Source organism: Cercospora kikuchii (genome assembly GCF_019650295.1).
Source record: "Cercospora kikuchii DNA, contig_00006, whole genome shotgun sequence".
Taxonomy (NCBI): Eukaryota; Fungi; Ascomycota; class Dothideomycetes; order Mycosphaerellales; family Mycosphaerellaceae; genus Cercospora; species Cercospora kikuchii.
The window spans coordinates 1,978,812-2,002,421 of record NW_025408587.1 but is presented as its reverse complement, the minus strand read 5'-3'; the positions used below and the strand labels follow the sequence as shown (position 1 = coordinate 2,002,421).

The 23,610-nt window shown below is 52.2% G+C and overlaps 8 protein-coding genes across 9 annotated transcripts; 4 read left to right on the top strand and 4 right to left on the bottom strand.

Annotated features, from left to right (window-relative positions):
* Positions 1-515: 515 nt before the first annotated feature.
* On the bottom strand, positions 516-3,125 carry CKM354_000970500 (uncharacterized protein; the record flags this gene model as incomplete). Its single annotated transcript, XM_044805137.1, has 1 exon — positions 516-3,125. The coding sequence occupies one exon, from the start codon at positions 3,123-3,125 to the stop codon at positions 516-518; it is 2,610 nt and encodes an 869-aa protein (XP_044661072.1).
* Positions 3,126-5,046: 1,921 nt separating this feature from the next.
* On the top strand, positions 5,047-6,967 carry CKM354_000970400 (uncharacterized protein; the record flags this gene model as incomplete). Its single annotated transcript, XM_044805136.1, has 6 exons — positions 5,047-5,162; positions 5,288-5,460; positions 5,526-6,016; positions 6,071-6,314; positions 6,363-6,655; positions 6,704-6,967. The coding sequence occupies 6 exons, from the start codon at positions 5,047-5,049 to the stop codon at positions 6,965-6,967; spliced, it is 1,581 nt and encodes a 526-aa protein (XP_044661071.1).
* Positions 6,968-7,483: 516 nt separating this feature from the next.
* Positions 7,484-8,492, bottom strand: CKM354_000970300 (uncharacterized protein; the record flags this gene model as incomplete). Its single annotated transcript, XM_044805135.1, has 2 exons — positions 7,484-8,409; positions 8,462-8,492. The coding sequence occupies 2 exons, from the start codon at positions 8,490-8,492 to the stop codon at positions 7,484-7,486; spliced, it is 957 nt and encodes a 318-aa protein (XP_044661070.1).
* A 764-nt stretch (positions 8,493-9,256) lies between these two features.
* On the top strand, positions 9,257-12,220 carry CKM354_000970200 (uncharacterized protein; the record flags this gene model as incomplete). The annotated part of the gene is made up of 1 exon (XM_044805134.1): positions 9,257-12,220. The coding sequence occupies one exon, from the start codon at positions 9,257-9,259 to the stop codon at positions 12,218-12,220; it is 2,964 nt and encodes a 987-aa protein (XP_044661069.1).
* Positions 12,221-14,144: 1,924 nt separating this feature from the next.
* Positions 14,145-15,573, bottom strand: CKM354_000970100 (uncharacterized protein; the record flags this gene model as incomplete). The annotated part of the gene is made up of 2 exons (XM_044805133.1): positions 14,145-14,987; positions 15,043-15,573. 2 exons carry the CDS (start codon positions 15,571-15,573, stop codon positions 14,145-14,147), a joined length of 1,374 nt encoding a protein of 457 aa, XP_044661068.1.
* A 376-nt stretch (positions 15,574-15,949) lies between these two features.
* Positions 15,950-18,106, bottom strand: CKM354_000970000 (uncharacterized protein; the record flags this gene model as incomplete). Of its 2 annotated transcripts, XM_044805132.1 has the most annotated exons (2): positions 17,269-17,304; positions 17,360-18,106. In XM_044805132.1, 2 exons carry the CDS (start codon positions 18,104-18,106, stop codon positions 17,269-17,271), a joined length of 783 nt encoding a protein of 260 aa, XP_044661067.1. The 2 variants fall into 2 exon arrangements, with proteins under 2 accessions (XP_044661066.1, XP_044661067.1); XM_044805131.1 differs by having other exon boundaries at positions 15,950-18,106.
* Positions 18,107-18,417: 311 nt separating this feature from the next.
* CKM354_000969900 (uncharacterized protein) lies at positions 18,418-19,437 on the top strand (the record flags this gene model as incomplete). Its single annotated transcript, XM_044805130.1, has 1 exon — positions 18,418-19,437. The coding sequence occupies one exon, from the start codon at positions 18,418-18,420 to the stop codon at positions 19,435-19,437; it is 1,020 nt and encodes a 339-aa protein (XP_044661065.1).
* Positions 19,438-19,988: 551 nt separating this feature from the next.
* CKM354_000969800 (uncharacterized protein) lies at positions 19,989-23,522 on the top strand (the record flags this gene model as incomplete). The annotated part of the gene is made up of 1 exon (XM_044805129.1): positions 19,989-23,522. The coding sequence occupies one exon, from the start codon at positions 19,989-19,991 to the stop codon at positions 23,520-23,522; it is 3,534 nt and encodes a 1,177-aa protein (XP_044661064.1).
* Between the last annotated feature and the right edge of the window lie 88 nt (positions 23,523-23,610).

Genomic DNA, 23,610 nt, shown 5'->3' with positions numbered 1-23,610 from the left:
GCATATTGAGTGATATTTTGACTGACCTGGCCCCCATTTCGAGACTTCCATGCATCTTTCGTTTCTGCTTGAGGACTCTCTGATCACGTCACTTCTCAACTGGACTTTTAGTCGGCACGGTGAAAAGTGGACTTGAACAAAATTGCGTGTTTCACAGTACGGCACATGCTTGCTGGGCTTTTCTCGGCTTCCGATCGGTCCCATTTTCGTCACATTTCTTGTTCCGTGATGACAGCGTTAGCCTGCGAATCATTGAAACATGTGATTTTGAATTGCCATGGAGCTGATGTCAGATCATTCGAGTGATTCTTGATGAGAATGGAGTTCGGATGACGTTCATAGTTCTTTGATAGCCACGACGAATCGCCAATTCAATGAACAAATTTGCACATTCATGATCAATCGTAGTTTCATCAGCTCTGCACGTTATCACAAAATGCCTACTCATCGATGTCTGTGAAGACGATCCTTCTGTTTTGTTCATCTCTGTTCGTTCTTATGCATGTTTCGTCAAATCATCCCGTTCCCGTCCCAATGCCTTTCCTTCCCGCGCTGATGATTGCATTGAGGCATTTTCCAACAGCCTCTAAATCGCCCAATAGTGTTACATGTCCTCGCTCCGAACTCACGATTCCCCCGCGTGCCACGCGATAGCCTTCGGGAGCCATGGCGGCTTTGGCCAGAACGACTCCATCTCCGCTGGCGAAAGCAAGTTCGTCGTATGAGTCTGCGTGTTTGATGCCTTCTTTTCCGTCGATTTTGGCGCCTACTACGGTTGGTGTGCTTCTGCCGTAGATCACAGCAATTGGTGGATATGCATTGGTCTTGTCGTGTTCCGGACGGTATGCAAGTTCTTCTTTGAACTTCTTCACGCTTGCTAGCGTTCTTGTGAGGTAGGCAATTGCTTTCTCACGTGGAATTGTGACTGCCGTTCGTACGGAAGGCACATCTGTTGTGTTCGAGTTGCCATCTCTGTCGATGTTTCCATTCGCCATCGCCACATCACTGCTCTGTCCGCCACTTTCCATCGTGTCTGGTACTTCTGCGCCTCCTACGCTAGTAGTTTTCGCCAGATCGGCAGAACTCTTGCTGCTCTTGCGTCCAGGCATTGGGAAATTTGGCAGCGCACTCGCGACCGAACTCATGTAACCGGCAATGCCTGTGGGCTTCTGCGTTTGTGATAGAGGTGGCAAAGGCCGACCAACGCATGGCGAGAGACGGCCGTCAATCCAGGTCTGCGGATCGAAGAAGTCTACCGGGTACTCCTCCTTTGTGTTCTTGTCCACGAAACACCTTCCATCGAGTGGAAGTAGCGCAAAGCTGGTTCGGATCGTAAAGTTGACTTGTGCTGTTAACACACGATCGCTCAAAAGTACTTCATCGCCATTTCTAAGAGGTCCGAGAATGTTGACGCAAGTTTGGGGCACACCAGCGTACACAACTCCACGGAACAGCTCTGGACGCTGATTCACAGCATGTCTCGTGATGAGTCCTCCAAGCGAGTGTGCAATAACTGTAGCTCCCCTTGCTGCCTTTGGCACATCAGGCTGATTGCACGGCAGTCCCTCAAGAAATTTGATGAGTTGCCTGGAGAGATAAGCAGGATGTAGCCGCCAATCATAACCATAATCGTGCACTCTTAGTAGACCTCTCCGAGCATTATCGGACGCTCGAAGACGTTTGAACAATCGCCTCGAGATATCGACAGGACCAATATGGGTCAGCATGCCACCGGGAATCACTTTCTCTGTAGCTTTCTCATCCGCATCTTCTTCTAAACCCACCTCCAAGTCCACTTTGCGAAGATTCAGACCAACTTTGATTGGTACCCATAGCTGTCGATGTGGTGGCTCGGCAGATCGCAGTATGCTACCTCTATACCCGCCAAGAACTACCACATCGCCGTCAAGTTGCTCGATAGCACGATGGAAGTGCGGATGGCTTGTGGCTTTGTCGAATCCAGAATCCGCGACTGCAGCCCGGACAGAAGTGTATGGTTGTCGTGTTATAGGATCTACCGGCTTTGATTTTGAATGATAATGTTGACTGTAGCTATATCGAGCACTAGACTTTGATGTTGCCGAGTCCGACCTTTCCCGGTTGAAGAAATCAGGCGTCAGATTTGAGACGTTGATCGAAGATATCGATGACATTGATGGCATGCTGATTCTAGAATCTGCCAAGCTGTCTTTGATCGCTTTGAGCCTACTATTGACCTGCTCAGAGACATGCTCGAAGCGACTGTCATCGCCAAGATCGGAGGCTGTGGATAATGTTCTCTGTGTCACGAGGGAGGTATCTGAAGTGCTTCTGCGTAGTATTCCAGGAGGTCTCGTGGGCGTATGCTTCAAATGCAGATTGCTTGGTAAATCCCCCAATTGATTTCGCTCGTCGTCGTCGCCCGCTTCCGGCACATGTACGCGACTTGATGCAGGGCGTCGCCCAGTTGGAGTTCGACTCCGCGACTCTGGTATGTCAGGTGTGCTAGAACGAGTCCATGCTCCCAGCGTAGACCGTCGTTTGGAAGCAGGAGAACTCGATCTCTCTGCTTTATCGCCTTCCTGCGTGAAAATCGATGCAATAGAGCCTTTCTTCGAAAATGTTGGCAGGCCGGCGAATAACGACTTTGACCCGCTCTCTGGTCCCGATGAAGCTCTACGCCTGACGAAGGAGAAACCATCGCGGAGGATCGACTTCGTTAGACTAGGTCGCTCTTTTTCCGTCTGCGCAAAGCCAGCTCTCCATGGAGAGGGGGGTGTAAATGCTGGCCCATCGCTTAAAGCTGGAGGTGTTTGGCTATGCTTGCCATCGGAATGGTCTACTTCGTCCGGCGACTCAGCAATAGGTGGAGTGTCGTTGTCGAAGGCACCATCGAAATAGCCGCCGGATTGCAGAGCCGCAGCTTTATCAGCGGCCGGCGTTGTAGGCGATATCAGCCGCGACTGTTCCCGTCCGATGCTGACACCGATTGCACCACGGACATCATTCTCAGGCTCTGGATCGTGACCAGGAGATTCGTCCTCTGAAGAGGTTGCGTTGTTGTCAGCAAGGAGCGTGTTGTATTGAATGCTCTCCAGTGCTCGAGATCGTCGCGCGGGCTTCTGGATTTGCTCGACTGCACTCATGTTTAACGCACGTCCGAAGAGCCTTCATAGGAACAGTTTGAGTGTCGGATCACAAGGACTTCCAAGCAGTCCAAGTTATTTCTTGTTGGACGTGCCGATCTTCAAATCGGGAGCGGCGCAAGGATTCGGGCGAGGCTGTGCCATGCAAGATGCATCTCTGCGCGGTCGAAGCAGATCCTTCTCATCATTCCTTCGGCAGCAGGATGCAGCAGCAGGAGCGGCGGAAGTAAGTGGTGGACGGTTTGGTGGATGGCCGCTAGAACTAATCATGTCATCACTGCTTGCATAAAATTCCCGGACGTAGCCTGCACGCTGGGTCTGCCGGACACCCGTGGCCCTGTTTGGGCCAGGATCCGCGGAAGTCGCGATTGGAGCGGACAGATCGTCCGTTGGCTGCCCCGTGTCAGCACTTCTGCAGACGGTCAAGGCGAGACCGTTCCCAAACTCGGCGATTGTAGAAGGCGCCGTGGTGTCATAATCATCAGACAGTCTGAACATGCTTCCAATAATGCTGCCATGGGCGCAGCTCCACATACACACGAATGCGAATACGCTCGTACCTGCTATCGGCTCCGAAATTTGGCAAGCAAGCAAGCAAGGAAGCAGACTCTCACATGGCGTACTAGTCCATGATAACGAGCTAAAGGCAGCCACGGCCTTCGCACATGCGCGCGGCATCTCCAAAGTCCGGATACCGAACCCACCAAAGGCAGTGCAGTTTATCAGTTGATTGGTGCAATAATCGACCTCGCGGTGTTGGAGACTCTGGCCTTTCGCCAGAGTATCTCATTAAGTGTCAAGCTATCATTTCCGCAATTTCACCAACTACACTAAACTGCCCGTGATGTTCTTCACATCGACCAAGACCTTTTGAGCTCTCCCAGTCTGGGTCACGCAGCCTCGGAGCCTACTTCTGGGTAGTAAAGCAGAAGCGTGCCTGGAGCTCGACCCGCTTATGATCAACACACGCCTGTGATCGCTGTTGTGCTTGGGCCTATGCACAGAGATCAAGAAAGGACGCGCAGTCGACAGCCTCCCAGCACCTCAATTTCTCAGCTCCAAATGTCCAAACAACCATTGCGCGTATATGCCCATTTCTCCAGCCAATGCGAGTCCTGCAGGTTCTACATGTCCTGATCCATTCGCTGTTAGGCACCAATGCCATTGCCGTTGCCCATCTCTTCCACTGCATCCTACCAACCCTGCCTGTGTAGCTGGAGGGAAGATGGGTCAAGCACCAGAGACTTGCCGTACTTTGCCCTATGTGACGCTGTCTGTCGAAATTATTGGGCGTATTGTATCGTGCATATCCTGTAGAGACGCGGGTCTGGAGACAGGCACTGAAGGACTAGTCCTGCGATAGAGAGGATGCCAGCCCGTGATCCACAGACGCTTGCAGGCCTCGTAGGATCTTTCAAATGAGATGCTGCTCGTACAGGCTGCTGCATGGTGTCTTTATCGGCGCATGGTGATTGATGCTGACGCGTATGAGACCTGCTCGCAACCATCGAAACCAAACCAGAACCAAAGCAAGCAAGAAGCCGCATCGGACTGCCTCTCTTGGCGAGTCTTGGCCGATGCTTGGTTGCTCCGCATTTCGCACTGTCATAAAAACGTGCACCAGCGATACTTGATAGGCAATGCTTCCTTCTTACTCCTCACTCCGGCAGTCATATCTGCACGCCATGTGCAGCCATTGGAGGGCAGGCACGCTTGTTCCTGCTGATTTGGGACCAGCGTGATAGCTCCTCTCAGGTACGAACGGCTCAGCTCACGGCAAGGTCACCACGTGCGAGCGCCCTCAAATGGCGCCAGCACCTGTTATTCTCCATCATGCCATGACCTGGTATATACCCTGAGAGCAACAAGTTCATCAAATACCCAATATTCGAGGAATACCTCAGTCTCTACGGCAATCGAAATGGTCACGCGACAGAAGAGTGTCATCACGGATGACGCGCACCTTGCGGCGCTGGGTGTCAAGCAAGAGCTGAAGAGGAACTTCTCTCCACTCTCTATGCTTGGGTTGGCTTTCGCGTAAGTGGAAGTACTGGAGATCGATCGCTGTTGCATTTTGGATCACCTGCAAGGCGAGCGATGTCCTGCTCTGCTGGAACAGTGTGAAGCTCTTGTCAAAAGTATATGCTTACAGGTCCTCGAAGAATTCTAAACTCATGGACCGCCTTATCTACATCAATGTCATTGGCACTGCCATCTGGAGGACCGACAAGTGTAATATGGGGCCTAGTTACAGCTGGATTCTTCAATCTTTGCTTGGCCGCGTCACTTGCAGAGTTTCTCAGCGCATATCCAACCGCAGGTGGACAGTACCATTGTAAGCAGAATTCTCCTGAAGATCCAGCTGTGTGGAGAGCAAAGCCTGACTTGACCTTTCCGCAGGGGTACACATCATCTCCTGGCATGAATGGAAGCCGCTTCTTTCCTGGATCACGGGTTGGATCAACGTCTTTGGCTGGATGGCTCTGACGGCAACTGGTGGTCTCCTCGGAAGTCAGATTATCATCGGCATAATCGCAATCTACGACACAACCTACGAGGCGCAGAGATGGCATCAATTCCTCATCTATATGGGCTACACGATCGTCGCCACACTCTTAAATGCGTTTGGTAATTCGCTTCTTCCGCTCATCAACAAGGCCGCCATTATGTGGAGCATCACTGGATTCGTTGTGATTTGCATCACAGTTTTGGCGTGCGCTTCGCCGGACTACAACTCTGGAGATCTCGTGTACCGAACATTCTTGAACGAGACTGGGTGGCCGGACGGAATTGCTTGGATGCTCGGTCTACTCCAGGGCACTCTCGGTCTGACTGGTTACGATGCCACCGCTCACATGGTTGAAGAGATACCTAATGCAGTGGTCGAGGCTGTAAGAAATTGCCCTTGGCTATAACTTGTTGGCATCTGCTAACATGCGAGGCAGCCTAAAATTCTGATTTACTGCGTGGCTATCGGTACATTTACCGGCTTTGTATTCCTCTCCTGCTTGCTCTTTGTGGCGGGAGATCTCACGGATGTCATTTCTTCCCCAGCTGGACCACTCAATCAGATTCTTTACAACGCTACAGGCAGTCGAGCAGGCATGGTATGTCTGCTGATGTTTCCGCTGATATGCCTGCTTTTCGCCACGACTGCGATCATGACAACCTCGTCAAGAATGACATACGGTGAGTTCTGTAACATGGCCGGTTCACAATTCATGCTGACATCCGCAGCTTTCGCTCGCGATGGCGGCCTGCCCTTTTCCCGATACTTGGCTCGCGTCCACAAGAGCCTCGACGTACCACTTGAGGCACTCGGTCTTACAACAGCTGTTGTCACGATATTCGGCCTGATCTTTCTGGGCTCCACGAGCGCATTCAATGCAATTGTTAGCGCATCTGTTGTTGCACTGGGCGTGTCGTATGGTATACCCATAACGATCAACTGCCTACGAGGCCGGAAGCAGCTTCCTCCAGCCCGAACGTTTGTGTTACCGGAATGGCTTGGCTGGACGGCCAATCTTATGGTATGTATACTCGCAGACCTACCCTCGTACATGAGCTGACGCCGGCAGGGGATTGCGTTCGTCCTCGTCACTACGGTGCTGTTCGTCTTTCCACCCGAGCTTCCAGTGACTGGCAGCAACATGAACTACTGCATTGTCGCGTTCGCCGTGGTCTTCATTATCAGCGTGGTTCAATGGTTCGTGGACGGCGCGAAGAACTATTCCGGACCAAAGCCAGACCTCACTCTTGTCGCAATGGACACGTCAGACTCGGTTCCTGAGCACGATGCTCTTGGCTCATCACCACTCAAAGACAAAAGACCGAGTGTTTGAAGCGCAGGTACGTACTCTTCCCCTTTAACCCCCCATCACGCTGTTATGATTATACACCAAGGGTTTACTCGAATCATGATGAGAGTTTACAATTTACAATTACAATTGTTCCTAATGACACAGCATAAAATCACCTCCTGCGTTCTACTTGCATGTTTGCGATGCTTTGGACATGTGCTGACAGTTCGCATTATAGGTGCCCCTCATAGTTAGCAAGACAGGGAACTTGAAATAGCACACGCAAGATTAAATTGTCTGATCTGTTCCTGATTTCTTTGGGAAGGAATTGATCCTGTTTCACTGTCCTATAGCATTTGCGGAATTGCCAGCATCTGACTATCCCGAGCTGCTGATCAGGTCCTTCGTTTTTGCCTTGTTACCCACTAGCTGCCTGTGGCCCGAGGCTGACATGTATCTTGGTGGAGCAAACACATAGTCTCCGCCATTCTAATGTAGTCTGACACCAGCGTACCTGTTCTGGAGGACATTCCCAGAGACCCGAGTGATTCGAATGGCTCACGCAGGCTGATTGGCTGGCACTGCTATTCTCTTGGCCATTTGACAGCGGAATTGAGAGCCATACTTGCTGAAAACACCCACAACGACCTTAAATCCTATCGAACGCATGCTGACCTCGTCAACGATCATGTCGATCAGCTCCTGCGGTAGATATTCACCGGCCACTTTGAGCACTACCAGACGGCTGCACTGTGCCTCGTGCACGGAGCGCAGAGTCACGCCGGCGGAAGGAAGCATAATCTGCTTCGAGCCCTCAAAGGCGCTCTTGTTGCTCTTGGTGGGCGCAGCCATGTGATCGGAGAAGGTGCTGAAAGTGCGGAGGGAGCGGAACATGACGGACGACCAATCGAAGCTGTCGACCTGGTTCGATTTGAAGTTGAATTGCCAGTGTCCGCAGATGATCTGAGTGAGTGTCCTGTCGGCGCTCTTGATGTAGCGTCCTGCCCGACCACTGTCGAGCTTGAGCTGACGCCAAATCTTTTGGGCAGCTTGTTCCTTGGCCCAAAGTTGGGCGAGCTTCTCGAGTACTGCAAATAGCATCTCGACAGCAGAGATTGTCTCGGTACGAAAGCTGGCGAGGATCTTCATGGCCTCGAAGACATGAAGACCGCATCCGTTCCATTCGGCCAAGATATCGCTCGTCAGGCGTCGGGCCTCGTCCACGTCGCTAGTCTTTCTAAGGCGCTGCAGGCGTACGCGACGTTGCGACTTGGTGAGTTTCTTGGTCGATGTAGCGATCTCCACGATTGCGCTTGATGTGTTGCTGTGGTTCTGGGTTGCGTTGGCCGCACTGGGTTGTGCCGGAACGTTCGATGCCGCATCGTTCTTGCCGCGGTGGGTGAGCTGGCGCTCGAACAGCTTCAGTGCCTCAAGCAGGAAGGGCTTGGTGTTGACGACGAATTTCTCGGTCATGCCTTGGTCGACTGACGAAGAAGGTCAGCGGCTGTCACTGCAATGGGCAAGCTGCATACTCACCAGGCGGACCAGTCACGACCGTTGCGGCCATGATGGTGCGAATAGTGGCCGTCTGCTGAGCGGAGCAGTCGATGTCGACGACAACGTGAAAGTGAAGAATGATTATGGGGGTTACATTAGTCACCTTGGAGCCCGCGTGCCTGCGTTGACCGTTGGCAAGGCAGGTGCAGCTGCCTTCAGTTGCATCTTCTCGACTATCGTGTTTGTATCAGCGCGACGTCTCTTGTGACATGATGTGGATAGCTGACACCGCGCGATTTGAGCAAATCCTACTCAATCGCCGACCATGGCCAGAGCATAGATTCCTAGTTGTCAACAATCTGTGCATTGAGCAGGACATGGGCAATGGCCAGCGCGGTCAGGTACAACCTGGGTCATTGAACTGTGAACGCAGCATCGCGCGCGGCTGCATTGTCGTCAGTGCGAGCATGTGCGCCGAGACAGCGGACCGCATTCTCATCAATGCTATGTTGGTGGAAGCTTGTGAAGCGCGAGGCGAGGTGTGAGATGCGTGGTGACATGTGAAGGGTGGGTCCCTGGCGAAAGCTTAAGGTCGGCAAAATGCCATAGGTGGCATGTGTGGCCATCGAGGACGAGCGTCAGTCTTTTGAACACGTCGAGCACAAAACGCCCCTCAGAGCCCTTCTTTCAAGTCGCCGAAGAAACGTCGTCTTCGAACACCCCATCGCCCCGATGCTCTTTTAAATCCCTCTAGCCCGTTGTCACCGACACTTCGTTCTGGACTGGACCTACTCTCCGGCCGGAGCACCCACCCACACACACAAAACTACAGCCATGTTACCATCAGGACGGCGGCGCGCAGGCGCGCTTTCGCCTTTAACGACCTGTCTTGCGTTGCTTCTTCTCTTCACAACCACAGCCAGTGCTGCAGTGTTGGGCATCGATTTCGGCACATTGAACATCAAGGCCGCATTGGTGAAGCCCGGCATTCCGCTTGACATAGTCTTGACGAAAGACTCGAAACGGAAAGAGACGGCGGCATTGGCCTTCAAACCAACACGCGATGAGAAGAACAACATTATCGCCAAAGAGGGCAGCTTCCCTGAACGAGCATACGGCGGTGATGCTTTGGCTCTACAGGGACGAATGCCCGGCGAAGTCTTCCCAAATTTGAAACAGCTGCTGGGACTTTCTGGCGAAAGAGCTGCGGAAACAGTGGCAACATACAAGCAGCGATATCCTGCTCTTCAGGCGGAGCATGTGGAATCACTCGGCACCACGGTCTTCAAGAGTGCGGCATTTCCTAGCGAACATCTGCCATACAGCGTGGAGGAATTGGTTGGCATGGAATTGGCAAACATCAAGCGCAATGCGGAGGATATGGCTGGCAAAGGGAGCTCTGTGAATGATGCGGTGATAACAATCCCAAACTTCTACACAGCAGACGAGAAACGAGCCATCGTGCACGCCGCCTACTTTGCCGGCTTCAACGTCCTCGGCCTCATCTCAGATGGCTTGGCTGTTGGTCTCGACTACGCGAAGACGCGAACCTTTCCAGACATATCGAAGGGCGAATCCCCAGAATACCATCTCGTTTATGATATGGGCGCTGGTTCTACAACAGCCAGCGTTCTACGCTTCCAGAGCAAGAATGTCAAGGATGTGGGCAAGTTCAACAAAACGGTTCAAGAGGTCACAGTGCAAGGAGTTGGCTGGGACCGGACACTCGGCGGCGATGCTCTCAACCATGTGATACTCGACGAGTTCGTGGCGAAGCTCTTGGCCAAGTCGGAGGTGCAGAGCCGGGGGACAACGGAGGCTGAAGTCAGATCAAATGGCCGTGTCATGGCGCGGTTCTGGAAGGAGGCTGAAAGAGTTCGACAGGTGCTGAGTGCGAACTCGGACACGTCTGCCGGATTTGAAGAGATTCTTCCCGATATCGACCTTCGTGTGAAGCTTACGCGCGCGGAGTTTGAGAAGCTCGCAGCTGGTCACGCAAGTCGAGTGGCCACGCCTCTGGAAGATGCCTTGGCGATGGCGAAGTTGACCTCCAAGGACCTCAACTCAGTCATCCTTCATGGAGGTGCCATTCGCACACCCTTTGTTCAGAGCAGACTTGAAGCCGTGATCGATGACAAGTCAAAGCTGAGGAGCAATGTCAACCCAGATGAATCTGCAGTTTTTGGTGCAGCCTTCAAAGCGGCCGGTCTCTCGCCAAGCTTCAAGGTCAAGGAAATCCGCGACTCTGAAGCTGCTGGTTACGCCACGAGCCTGGTCTACCAAGACGGCGGCAAGGAGAGGAAGCAAGGGTTGTTCCTTCCAAATTCTCCAGCGGGCTCCGGTGCGACAGTCAAGCAGGTTACCTTCAAGGACCGCGAGAACTTCTCCTTCGGCTTTAGCCAAAAGGTTGATGGAGTTGATCGTCCAATCCTCGATGTCAAGGTGGAGAACCTTACGGCTTCCGTTGACCAGCTGAAGTCGAAGTTCGGCTGCGAGAAGGACGAGATGATTGTGAGGTTCAGCTCCAGGCTCAATCCCAATTTCGGCCTTCCAGACGTCCTCAGTGGAAGCGTGGGCTGTGCGGTGAATGAAACAGCAAAGTCCGGCGGTGTTGGTGATTCAGTGAAAGGTTGGCTTGGACTAGGCAAGAAGAAAGACCAAGAGCCTTTGAAAGAAGAAGAGGACGACACGCCAGTCGAAGATGTCACCGCCGCCAGCTCTGCATCAAGCTCTTCGACCTCATCTAGCTCATCCTCTTCATCTTCTGCATCTGAGTCCCCTACGCCGAAGATCGAGATTGTCCTGCTGAAGTTCTCCACTGCTCCGCTCGGCAACCCACAACCGGATGGAGCTCAACTTCAGCGTCTGGGAGAAAGGCTGAAGGACTTCGACGCTTCGGACAGAGCTCGTGTTGCTCGCGATGAAGCCCAAAATGTGCTTGAAAGCTTTACTTATTCTGTGCGCGATTTCTTGGAGAATGCTGATTACATTGCCGTCAGCACAAAAGAGCAGCGCAACCAGATCAGCAAGCTTTTAGAGTCCACGAAAGAATGGATGGAGACTGGCGAACCTGGAAAGGCGACCACAGAAGTTCTCAAGGAGAAATATAAGGCGCTGAAGGACCTCGTGGACCCCATCAAGACACGCAAGACAGAGACCTCCCAGCGTGCAACTTTAGTCCCAGCGCTTCAGAAGAGCCTGGAAAAGGCGAAGAAATCGATCGCGAAGTATCAGGAAAAGATCGAGAAGGCCAAAGCCTCCCTCAGCGCTTCCAGCACGAGCAGTTCGACCGCAGCGCCTTCTTCGTCTAGCGATGCGGATGACTTGGAGGAGCCAGATGCCGCGACCACGCCCGAACCCGAACCAAGCAAGGAGCCTTCACCTCTACTGAGCCTTGACTTGACGAGCATCACTGAGAAGTACGACGAGATTTCTGAGTGGCTGACTGAGAAGCTGGCCGAGCAGGGTAAACTCAAGCCTTTCGAGGATCCTGTGCTTCTCGTTAAAGACATTGAGAAACGCTCGACCGAGATCACCAACGCCGTGGAAGATCTTGTGCGCAGGGCTTCAATTAAGCCCACAGTGAAGAAACCACCAAAGCCGAAAGCTTCACCAAAGCCAAAGCCTAGCAAAAAGGCTAAAGGCGATGATGCTGAGCCTGAAGAGCCTGCTCCGGCAGATACACCCAAGGCTGAGGATGGTAAGCCAGTGACAGGTGGTGAAAGCATTGAAGATATGATGGACTGGTTGAACAAGGCCAAGCAGAAAGACGAGGTTCCGCCTCGTGATGAGCTGTAATTGGGTGCATATAGCCTGTAGACATGAATAGATGCATTAAGAATTCCTATGAAGCAAAAGTTTGAGATGCACACGTTCGAAACATGACACAGGGCGTAAGGTATAATGACTGCGCAAAAGACGTGTGCCTAAAGCGAACGACATGCAACAAAAGAAAAAGGCAGGTTCTGTCTTCAATGCAAAAGACAAAAAAGAAAGGCTTGCTGGTGACTTTTCGTCACCTAACATGTTGAGACATCTCGGTCATGGTAAACCACAACCAGTGCGCGTTTGGAATTGCTCGCACTAAAGATTGATTAGCACAAATTCGCGGCTGGAGCGCAAATTGATGAGCTTACCTGAGAATCGAACTCAGATTTTAGGATGCCTTCGTAGAAGAGCCTGTTCTGATGAACAGGTCATACTCTGAGAGTATGAGACCTACGTCCTAACCGTTAGACGATGCAAGCGAAGAAGTCTCGAGGGTGTGACCCTCGAGATCGCCTTATTGATTGGCTGGAAGGGAAGAAGAATTTGTATATGAAAGTCGCAATTTAGGGTGAAGTGAAATTTCCGGTGAAGGTGGGCTTAGTGGGGCTTGTCGGCTGCACCTGCTGTTCTAGCAGGACTCTCCTGCCTCTGTCCCAGAGACGATGATGGCCTACGGGTAGACAATGAGTACGTAGAGTGATCTGGATCATGAGCTGCATCGCGGCTATATAAAGTGAACGCAGTGATCTCGTCGAATACAGACTGAACCACAGCATGACACAGGCCGGCAGCGAATCGCCATCGAGTGTACCATTCAAAATGGATCACGAAGATCTTATAGAAAAACAGCCTGTCGATAGTTGTTCATCGAGAGAAACTTCACCATTCTCACTCATATTTTCACATCAGCGTCAATGTTATACTTGTTATGCTCGCACGTCACGAGCGCAGTACCATCTTTCTCCCTCTTCAATACCGCTTTCACCAGAGCTATACGCTTGCCAACATGTACAGTCTAAACAATGATCCCGTCAACACCATTATTTACTCACTAAACAACGGATCGAACTCACCTCACACTCCATCAACAGCATCTCACCTTTCACAGCAGGTCTCAAATAACTAAAAGTAATCGCTCTGCACAAGCCCAAGCTCGGCCAAAAGTCCGGCTTCGAGATAGGCCACAATGCCCAAGTCGTCGCGCATTCGAACATGGCCATGCTCGCTCCAGCGTGTAATGTCCCCATCGGATTGAGGAATTCTGGCTGTGCTCGAAATCGAAAAGTGGTTTTGCACGTCTTCTCCGAGAGCAACTCTGCGTCGGCGATTTCGACGATCTCGAGCCATGGGAGGAGGAAGTGTTTGCCGTCTTTATCGTACTATGCATTCAAATGTCGGTATTGATCTTGGTGTTATGCACAGGCTAAATTGTTTGTGAAGGTGTGAGAGACGCATCGGTACCTTTCTTAAATTCTCGGGCGCGAGCAGAGCTTTAGTCATACGCGTTTTGAGGTCTTCGTTTGGAACTTGTGCCATGCTGTTAGTGATAGTCGAAAATGCTGAAATACCGTCGTTCACAGTGTGCGTGTACGTGTGAGTTGAATGAAACATGTTGTGTGGAACCCTGTTGATCACTGGGCTTTGGACAGAGCCGAGGTATAAATGAGCCCATTTCTTCGCAATACTGATCTTGTATCGCCATGATTGAAGGCTAGATGTCTGGCTATGGTGAAACTCACAGTTTCAGCAATCTGACGTGCTTCTTGGTCTGGCACATGTCAGTTGATCATGTCGATTCGCACAGCGCGACCGTTGAGCTAGAACTTTTATTCGAAATTTGTGCCCAAGTAGCTTGTGTGGTGTGAATATGCTGTCTTCAAGCTCGGATATCCTTCCTTCTCATGCCCTTGGTGCCTCTGGATCTGACGCCGCTCGCGATTTGGGTGCGTTGTCATCAAAGCTTCGCTGTCGGGTTCGCATGCGTACTGTCCCATCCTTCTAATGTTACATTCAGAGTTGAATCGAGTCTCGCTTGCGACGCTCTGTAAAGCCTGGGGAGATCAGTTTGATTTGCTTCCCTGTCATCCAATAGCATAGACGCAATAGCTTTCGCAGAGAGGAAAATTTGTGGCATCCCGTGTCCGGAGAAACCTGCACAAATGTACTGGCCTTTTTTGCCAGGTACCTCACCCACGTGTGGAAAGCCGTCCGAGGCGTATCCCATTATCCCGGACCACACTGCATCAGTGTACGCTCCACTGTCTTCCCAGCCGCGGAAGTGGCGTTGCATATAGCCATCGAAGTAGTGTTTGGCAGATTCGATGAGCTTTGAGTCGTCGTAATTGTCGTACCAGGAGTCGAGCTGTTTGAAATAGTCCCTTCTGCCGCCGCCCACGATGATACTTCCATCGCTGCGAGGAATAAGATAATCGTACTCCCCAGGCGCCAGTCTCATGATGTAGCTATTCGTCAGAAGCGGAGCGTCGGGTTTAGTAGACACAATACGACTGCAGATCCCGCGTACACCAATAATCTTTCCCTTGTACTCTGGTAGTAGCGACGAGGTATAAGCATTGCTCGCATAGATAACCTTCGCAGCCTGTATCGTGCCTCGTTCAGTCTTGACCGCCCAGCGCCCGGAGCTTCCAGCAGGTTTAACAGACTTGACCGGAGTGTGGGTTTGCAGATTGATGCCTTTGCCAACAGCTTTTTGCAGTAAATGCAGCACCAACTTGTATGGCCAGACATGTGCCGCCGTATAGGTGAAGCATGCCTTTGCCCCTTTGATGCCAGAAATCTGATGAAAGTGATCAGCTCGCACCACCAGCCAGGAGCATTAACCCGTCACCTACACCTTGTGCCGTGCGTGGACCACTGTAGTGGACTTCGCTTGCTGTCGATATATTTGCTTCGTGAAGCGAGTCCAAGCCCTGCTTGAGTTCTTGGTGAGCGGACTCGTACATGCAGACATCTGTCGCTCTTGTTACAACAAAATCGCAGTCAATCGCTTCCTTCTCAACCAGCTTTTGGATCTCTTTCACTTGTCTCGCTTCGAATGAGGCGACTTCCTCGGCCGCCTCACGCCCATGTGCCTTGAGAGCACCAGCTGCTCTGTAGTATGGGTCTGGCTTGAGGTGTCCACCATTGCGGCCAGTGGCGCCAGAGCAAGCCTGTCTAGCTTCCAGCAACACGATAGACACGGGCTTTTGCGACGCTTCGCTCTTCTCCAGTAAATGGTAAGCCAAGCTTGCGCCAGCGTATCCGGCGCCAATGATCACAATGTCGGCCCCGGCAGGCAATTGCTCTGTTGTCCTGTGGTCGTCCAAGGCGTGCAAATCAGACCTCCAGAAGGACTGGGTTGCATTAGGGACGGGCACTGCCATTCTGCGGTTTGCGTCTATTATACAATTCCTTCTTCAAGATGTTCTAATGCGTCGCAGTCGAAATCAAGTCCAAGCATGTAGCAAGAACACAATGGCGGAGATGCATAGCAGCAGTGGCAGCGCTTGTTGGTGGGCTGCATGGCCCATCGGGCCGGTGTCCCATCCCGGCCTATCGGGCGACCACAATATCCACCTAGCTTATCATTGCTGGATGGAGCAGTGCACTTCTAGTTCGACGAAGCAGAGGAATTATCAGGGCCCAGATCTGAGTGCAATGGGCCCTCGTCCTTGTGGAGAAATGGCCGTCTGCTTGTAAGTGCTGAAGATTCTCACCTTCCTCCGAGATCGATGAGCTATGCCAAGAAGTCGAGACGAGTTATGGCGGCGCTGTTGGTGGTTGCATATCAGCAATACTGAAAGCCTCATCGAAATGATGCATGCCGAGTTCCCCAAAATCGATAGGGGTGTCGTCGAAGAGCGAAGCGTCGAAAGGATTCCAATCCAAGTCCCCAAAAGTGTCGTACATATCGACAGCAGCTGCCATGTGCGTGGGCAGAGGATCGAATAGTCCTTCTGTTGGCTCTGGTGTCTCCCCTTGGAAATGTGACGCCCACTTCTTGAAGTTATTGAGTGTCTCAGTTACCTCCTGAGAGGCGCTCTGTCCTCTTCGTGTATGCAAATGACGAATAGCGGTTTCGAGGGATGCCATCAAGGATGCTTCTGAGCGTGTGGAGGCATTTGCAGTCGACATGTATCGGATTAGATGCATACCGTTCTCCAGAACGCCTAGCACATGTTCTGATGATTCGTGTAAGCATTGTGCAAGAAGCACTAGCACGGCTGCTCGACATGAGCTAAATTCAGTCCAACTCGCCTTTGCCAGCCCAATTGTTCCATGCATGTGCTGTTCGATTGTGATTATTTGCTCCGCGGATCGAACCGCATCGTCAGCCAGTTCAGTCCATCGCTGATTGACTTCCGCTTGCCCACTGCGCTCGGGAGTCTTAGTGTTGGTCTTCGCCTTGTTCAATAGGAATGGGCGGCCAACAAACACCAAATTCATGTGCTTGGACAAATGCAGGTGCAAGACGGCTCGAGTTGTTGCAGATTCGAAATCTGGTATTTGAGCTGTGGTCCACCACTCCAGGAACTGTCCTTTCACATGTAGTAGTCGCTCAAAGTATGTATGTCGTAAGCGTGTACTTTTCCTCAGCATGAAAACCAAAAAAGACATATCTCCTAACCAATCTGTTATCTTCGTCATGCTGCTTTCGGATTGTCTGTTCCCGGTAGCTGGCTTCCCGGGTTGCATGACGTCTGCAGGGTGATCCGCGTCAATCTCACTCGAGGAGATGGATGATGGCCGGCCATGAAGAATGCTCACACGCTTTTCCAATCGGTACGTGCTCCACCACAGGCGATTTCGTAGATCCAAAGTATGTTCGTCAAATTCATTTCCGAGGTATTTGCGGTGCATACCATTCTGTATCGCCATTCTCAACGCAAGCCCGAGGTATGTGTAGGATACCCCATGCGCATCCATGGGCAAGGCGAAGTGAGCCAAGCACAGAAACGCCTGTACACTGTCTACGCTCGCTATGGCCACAACATCAGGAATAAGATCCGCAGCCATTTGGTAGAAGGAGATGCCAACTGCATCTGCAACAGTCTCAATGCCATTCTCACTCTGACCGGTTACAGCTTGAGGCATGTGCGCAAATTGTGTTCCAACTGCCAATATGCTAAGAGTACTGCAGAGCCAACATGCGTCGTCCGCGTTGAGAACGATGTTCTGCTGATAGAGCGTGTCGAGCTTCTCGCGGATCCAGCCCTCATCCGCGAAGAATGTATTCGTCTGCGCAAAACGAAAGTAGACCGAACTAAGGAATAGTGCAACTTCCTTTGGAGGCAGACTATCGAGAACGGTCTTCATTCGTGAGTCCCGGGATTTGAGATGGTGTGCTCTCCAGTAGTCGAGTACTTGGAATTGGTCCTCGGTTTGGCGACCATTCGCGACCTGTAATTGCTGCTCCACGTACGATTTCAATCTCATGGAAAAACTCCAGTGAGAAAACTCTCCGGAGTAATGCGTTGTGTTCGGCGACACATTCTGTACCGTGAATCGCTCTTCATCCAATGCCGGCGCTTCGGGCTCGTCTGATGGCTGTCCAGCAGTATAAGCGTTATTCTCGGATTCTAGTCTGGCCACGATCTTGCTCAAAGCGTCGTCTGTGAGCGAGGTATCACCCAAGAAGTGGCGAGCGACATATTCCAGGTGCTGAATACGACGGGCCGAAACCTCTACGCCCTCACCTTCAGTCTTCTGGCTGGTAGCCGTAGTGCTCTGTGTCACGGACGCAGGCTCGCAGACGCGGTGATACTTTTGGCATCGGTCGCAAGGGATCTTTCCATTACACTTTTCTTTCAATCTTCGACATGAGCCACACGCTACAGCTGCTCGCTGTCGTTGCTGTTCAGGAACCTTGGGCCGCTTTCGCTTCCTGGACGGCTTCGCACCGTTTGGAGGCTCCATGACCGGAACGTCACCGTCGACATGGCCCATCCGCGCGCAGAGAGGGCGTGCACGATGCAAGAACGATGTTGTTGTTTGGGCTACGGCCGGGCGAGACTCGTAAAGTAGCACGGGCCAAGCGTGGCTTGGCGAGATGAGCCGAAGCTCAATCTGATTCATCCAGGCATGACTGCCGAGCGACAGTTATCAACAGTTCTTGTTTCGGCTCTACACACAACATGGTCGAATTTATTCAAGCTGCGTACTGTGGTCACAGAGGTGCGTGTGGCCGTAAGACGATGACCCGGTAGCAAATTCTATCAGTGGACAACATGTCCCAACCCTTCGCTTTGCCCAATTCCACACCAGGACATGGAACGATACATCTAGCCTTGTTGGCTCCCAACACACCAAAACTGCGCACAGTCAACTACCAATACCCTCTGAAGTTGGTAGCTCCCTTACCAGTCAGGACTGACAACGAAGCTGCCACCCTTGTCCACAGCGTCTACTTGCTCACTTATGGAGGTGGACTTGTGGCTGGCGATGCTATCGACCTCGGAGTCACTCTGGAGGCTCGTACTCGCCTCACACTCCTCACGCAGGGCAGCACCAAGCTGTTCAAATCACCAAGCCAAGACGTGGTCAGCAGGCAAGCTATGACTGTCACTCTCGCGCCGGGATCAGCCCTGTGCTACCTGCCAGATCCGGTTCAGCCATTTAGAAACAGCAGCTTCGAGCAGCTGCAGAAGTACAACATTATCTTACCTGAGTCTACCGGAAACTCTTCATGCGACGGTAGTAAAGGCAGCCTATGCGTCCTGGACTGGGTTTCCAACGGTCGTCCTGCGAACGGCGAAGACTGGTCCTTTTTCCGCTATGGTAGCCGCAATGAAGTACACATCAGTCAACCCAATGGCGTGCACAAGCTGTTGCTACGGGACAACATGGTGCTCAATTCTCAGCATATCAGTGGTAATATGGCGCACAGGATGGACGGTCTAGCCGTGTATGGAACGCTGATACTGTATGGAGACATGTTCGCTGCTTTGAGCACATTCTTCCTCAGGGAGTTCAAGGCTTTGCCCAGGATTGGCAATCGCAAGTGGGATAGTGGCAGCGATGACGAGGAAAGGTTGATGGATCCTGCACTTGTGAAGAGGCTCAGAAGACAACAGATGGAGGCGAACAGCAAAGTATTGTGGTCTGCCGCTTCCATCCGCGGTAGCGTTGTGGTGAAGTTTGGTGCGCCCACTGTCGAAGCCGGTCGGAGCTGGCTGTGGACTATGCTGAGCGACGAGGGCAGCATTGTGGAAGAGTTTGGGGAGCGCGCACTATTGTGCTTACGATAGGGTCCGGGATTGCGCATCGATCTTGTCGTTGAGCTGTTCATATGTTCATGAATGGATATCCACCCTAAATTACATACATTGCCTTTCGTACATTTTGAGGCATTGTGTAGCGCTCCTCTCAATCGCCACGGCATGACAGCAGAATTGAATCCCGGCAATCGCGAATTTGGCTCGCATGATCCATTGTCATCAATATAGTTTGTGCATGTGGGCAGGCATTGCGAGCCTTGGCGTCATTTGTCGCGTCGATGGTTGTTGTGGAGTGACCCTTTGACGCGTGACGCTGACTTTCACGCAAGCTCGTTTGCGCCAATCTCGCGCGCGGGACCGACCACCTTACAAACCGCCCACTTACTCTGCGCGTCACAGGTACTCGCATCGCAAGCAGTCTTCGCGTGACGTGACACGAAGCGAAATGTCGCAGCCTTGATACTGCATCGCTCGCAACCCGACAGTCGCCAGCACAATACACGTCGCACAACGCGACTGCGAAGAAGCAGCCCGATCGCAAAAGCCGCACGCGTCGCGCGAACGCAGACAGAATCTAGACGATGTCGGCTTCGGTGTCGCCGGCGCCAGACGCGGACGACGCTCCCACGAGACGCGCCTCCGGACGCGTGAGGAAACAAACTGATCATTTCACGGTTTCCTCATCTGCAGCAGCCAAACGCAAACGCGACCAAACGGGCGGAGCCGATGCGAACGATGAAGATGAGGAAATGCTGGACGCTGGAGACGAGGATGACGAGGATGATGATCCAGAGGATGAGCCTGACGAGGAGGAAATGCGCGAAAGAGCCAAAAAGTCACGCAAAGCGAAGAAGCCAGCAGCAGCGAAGAAACCGCCACAGAAGAAGGCTAAGACTCAAACCAATGGCCTTTCGCTACCCATACGGAGCACAACACGAGCACCCGCTAGGAAGCGCGCACCAAAGAAGCCGCAGGCGATCGATAACGCAGACGCAGAAGCAGCTGGCGGGATCTTTGCCGAGCTCTTTGCACGGGACAAGAGCGTAGATGAAGTTGTCGCAGACTGGCTTGCTGCTTTCAAAGACAATGAGGCGTTGGCCTTGACCGACTTGATCAATTTCCTGCTCAAATCCGCGGGATGCAACATAAAAGTCAACGTGCACGACATCGAGGATCCCGATGGAGCTACTGAGAAGCTACGTGATTTGCAAACAGAGCATCAGGCCACGAAACCTACCGATTATCCATTGATCGCAAAGGGCAAGAGCGGTGTAGCATTTCGTCAAAACATCACGCTTTTCATGCAACAGTTGATCAAATCTATATCCGCAGCGGGGATTTTGATCGCCAATCCGGACCTGCTGGAAAACATAAGCGTGTGGTTCTCGACCATGTCATCTGCGTCTGATCGATCGTTCAGACACACAGCGACTGTCTTTTCGTTGAGCGTAATCACAGCCATGTGTGACATCGCGAAAGAGCTGGCCAAACAGGCGCCGACTTTCCAGAGGCAAGTTGCTGCGGAGCAAAAGAAATCCAGAGTCAACAAAGCGCGGGTCAAGGAGTTCGAAGAGAAGGCCAAGCAGGCCACCCTCGACTTGGAGTACCTGGAAGCATTGCTGAAGGACTGGTTCGATGCCATATTCATTCATCGCTATCGTGATGTAGACCCAATGATTCGCCGAGAGTGCATAGAGGCAATTGGAGATTGGATCATGGCCCGGCCGGAACACTTCTTCGATGGGCATCATCTGCGCTACCTGGGCTGGGTCCTCAGTGATTCACAAGCCTCGTGCAGACACGAAGTCGTTGATCAACTCAAGCGCTTCTACCAAGATACCAACAAACTCGGTGGGCTTCGGACATTTACGGAGAAGTTCCGTCAAAGGCTCGTAGAAGTGGGCACTTCTGATGCTGACTTGAATGTGCGAATTGCTGGGATCGAGCTCCTGGACATGCTGAGGGACAACGACCTGCTTGAACCAGACGATATCGATGCCATAGGCCGGCTCATCTTCCACGATGAGGCAAAGGTGCGCAAGGCAGTCGCAGGCTTTTTCTCGGAAAACGTCAATGACCTTTTCAATGCTAAAGTAGACGACATTGGCGGCATTGAGAGTCTGAAGGAAAACCTACCAGAAGTCAGCGAGGAAAACTTCGAGGCCCCGCGGCTGGAGTGGCTGAAGCTCAAGTGTTTAGCAGAGATGCTACAGTCTTACGACAATGAGGATCCAGGATCGAGTCAATTTGAGCGGAGCGGCACAGACGGCAGCCTCATGATCAACGTTGCAGGCACCGATTCTCGATTCACCCTGGCCATCAATGCCCTCTATGACAAGATCGACGAGCTGCAGAATTGGCAGGCCCTAGCAGGTTATCTGCTCTTCGACCACTCCCATTCAAGGACCAATGGCGCAGCTGACGATGCTCTATCACAAGTGAAGCATGAGTGCATATTAAGCGAGAAGGAGGAGCTCATCTTGCTGGAAGTTCTCAATGCCTCGGTGAAGCGTGCACTCGGTGATTTGGCGGAGCAGCACAACTATCACACGAAGGGCAAGCTCACGAAGAAGCAAAAGGAAGAGTTGCAGGATGAGCTTGAAGAGGCCGTGCGGCACTTGACAGATATTTTGCCAAAACTTCTGAAGAAATTCGGCGATGCTCCAGGCACTGCGGCTGCTGTCCTTCGCTTAGAAGGTGTGTTCGCGATTCCTGCTTTGCAAAGCTTGCGAGCCGATCCCACGATCAATGGGGCCCTGCTCGATGATCTTCGAAAGCAGTTCATGTCACACGGCACGGACGAAGTGCTTGGTCCCGCGACAAGTGCCATACTGCATGCCAAATCTTACGGAGACCTCGACGACACCGCGGTGGAGAAGTTGTCCGGCCTGTGGGAGGATGTGGTCAGCAATCTTGCAGAGTTGCTCAATGTCAACACGCTGACTGTCCGTGGGGCATCCCCACGAGAAGAATTAGTGGCACTCAGCAACAACCTGCTACGGATTGTGCATCTTGCCACCATCTCGAACCCTATATCACACCTTGAGGATGGCAATCTCGCGGCTAGCAACACCGATCTGGACAAGGCATATAATGGTGCGATTGACTTCATCATCGACTTGCTACAACGCGCGGTGCACTCCACTGGATCAGCTCCTGATCCTGAAGAGGCAGCACTCGAGGACAGCATCGCTGCGAGAGCTGCAGAGGCCGCCTTATTCTATTTTCGATGGAAGCTGTCCGCGTTGTCAACAGCTGTCAGGACAGGTGTGGGCCCAGAACTGGATGATCTGGAGCCCTTATGCCTGCGACGAGACACATACGTGACCAATATCATGCTGGTGCTTGATGGAAGGAAAGCAACAGAACATGTTTGCTTCTCGATGGCTGGCTGTTTACTAGACTTGCACACGTCTGGAGCTGTGTTACGCACGGTGAAGGCGAAAGCTGGCGTCAGCGAAGACTATACTGTGTTGATCATGGACTTGGACTCTGAACATGAGAAAGCGGTACTGAAGACCTTCGCTGCACTCGAGAAAGACTTCGCCAAATTGAGCCGCAAGAAACTGGACGATCACGCAAATGAGGATGAAGAGATGGATGTGGACGCAGATCCCGTCGATGACGATCCACTCTCTGAGTCTGAAGACGAGGATGAGGACCAGCAGCTTCAAACGTCTCAACAAGCGCGGGATGCCAAGCTCGCGAAGCCTCTCATTGCCGAACAGAAGCTATGCATCCTGACAGGCAAGATTGTACAAGCTGAGGCTGCTGGTGTCCTGGCGGACAAGGCGACACGAAAGCGCGTGGAGCGCAACAAGACCAGACTTGGGCCGAACTTCAAAGAAGTGGTAGCATATTTCGAGAAGCCCAACTTGGAGAAGAAGGCTGCTGGGAAGAGCAAAGTAAAGGCTAAGGCAAAAGCTGTTCCAAACGGGATTGGGAAGAAACCCAGAGCCGGTCCGAAGAGTAATGCCATCGTGGCCGAGGATGAAATGGAAGACGAGATCGAGGATGAGGACGAGGTGGATGTTGAGCCACAGGCGCTCGAAGAAGAAGATCACGAGGCTGTCAATGGCGCTCCTGCAGAGGAGGAGAGTGTGGTTGGCGACTGAAGACTTTTTCGACTAAGCACAGTGAATGGCAATGCCACAGTCTAAAATAAAATACCCCGGTCACTCAAGGTCGTGGCATGGCCCTGCG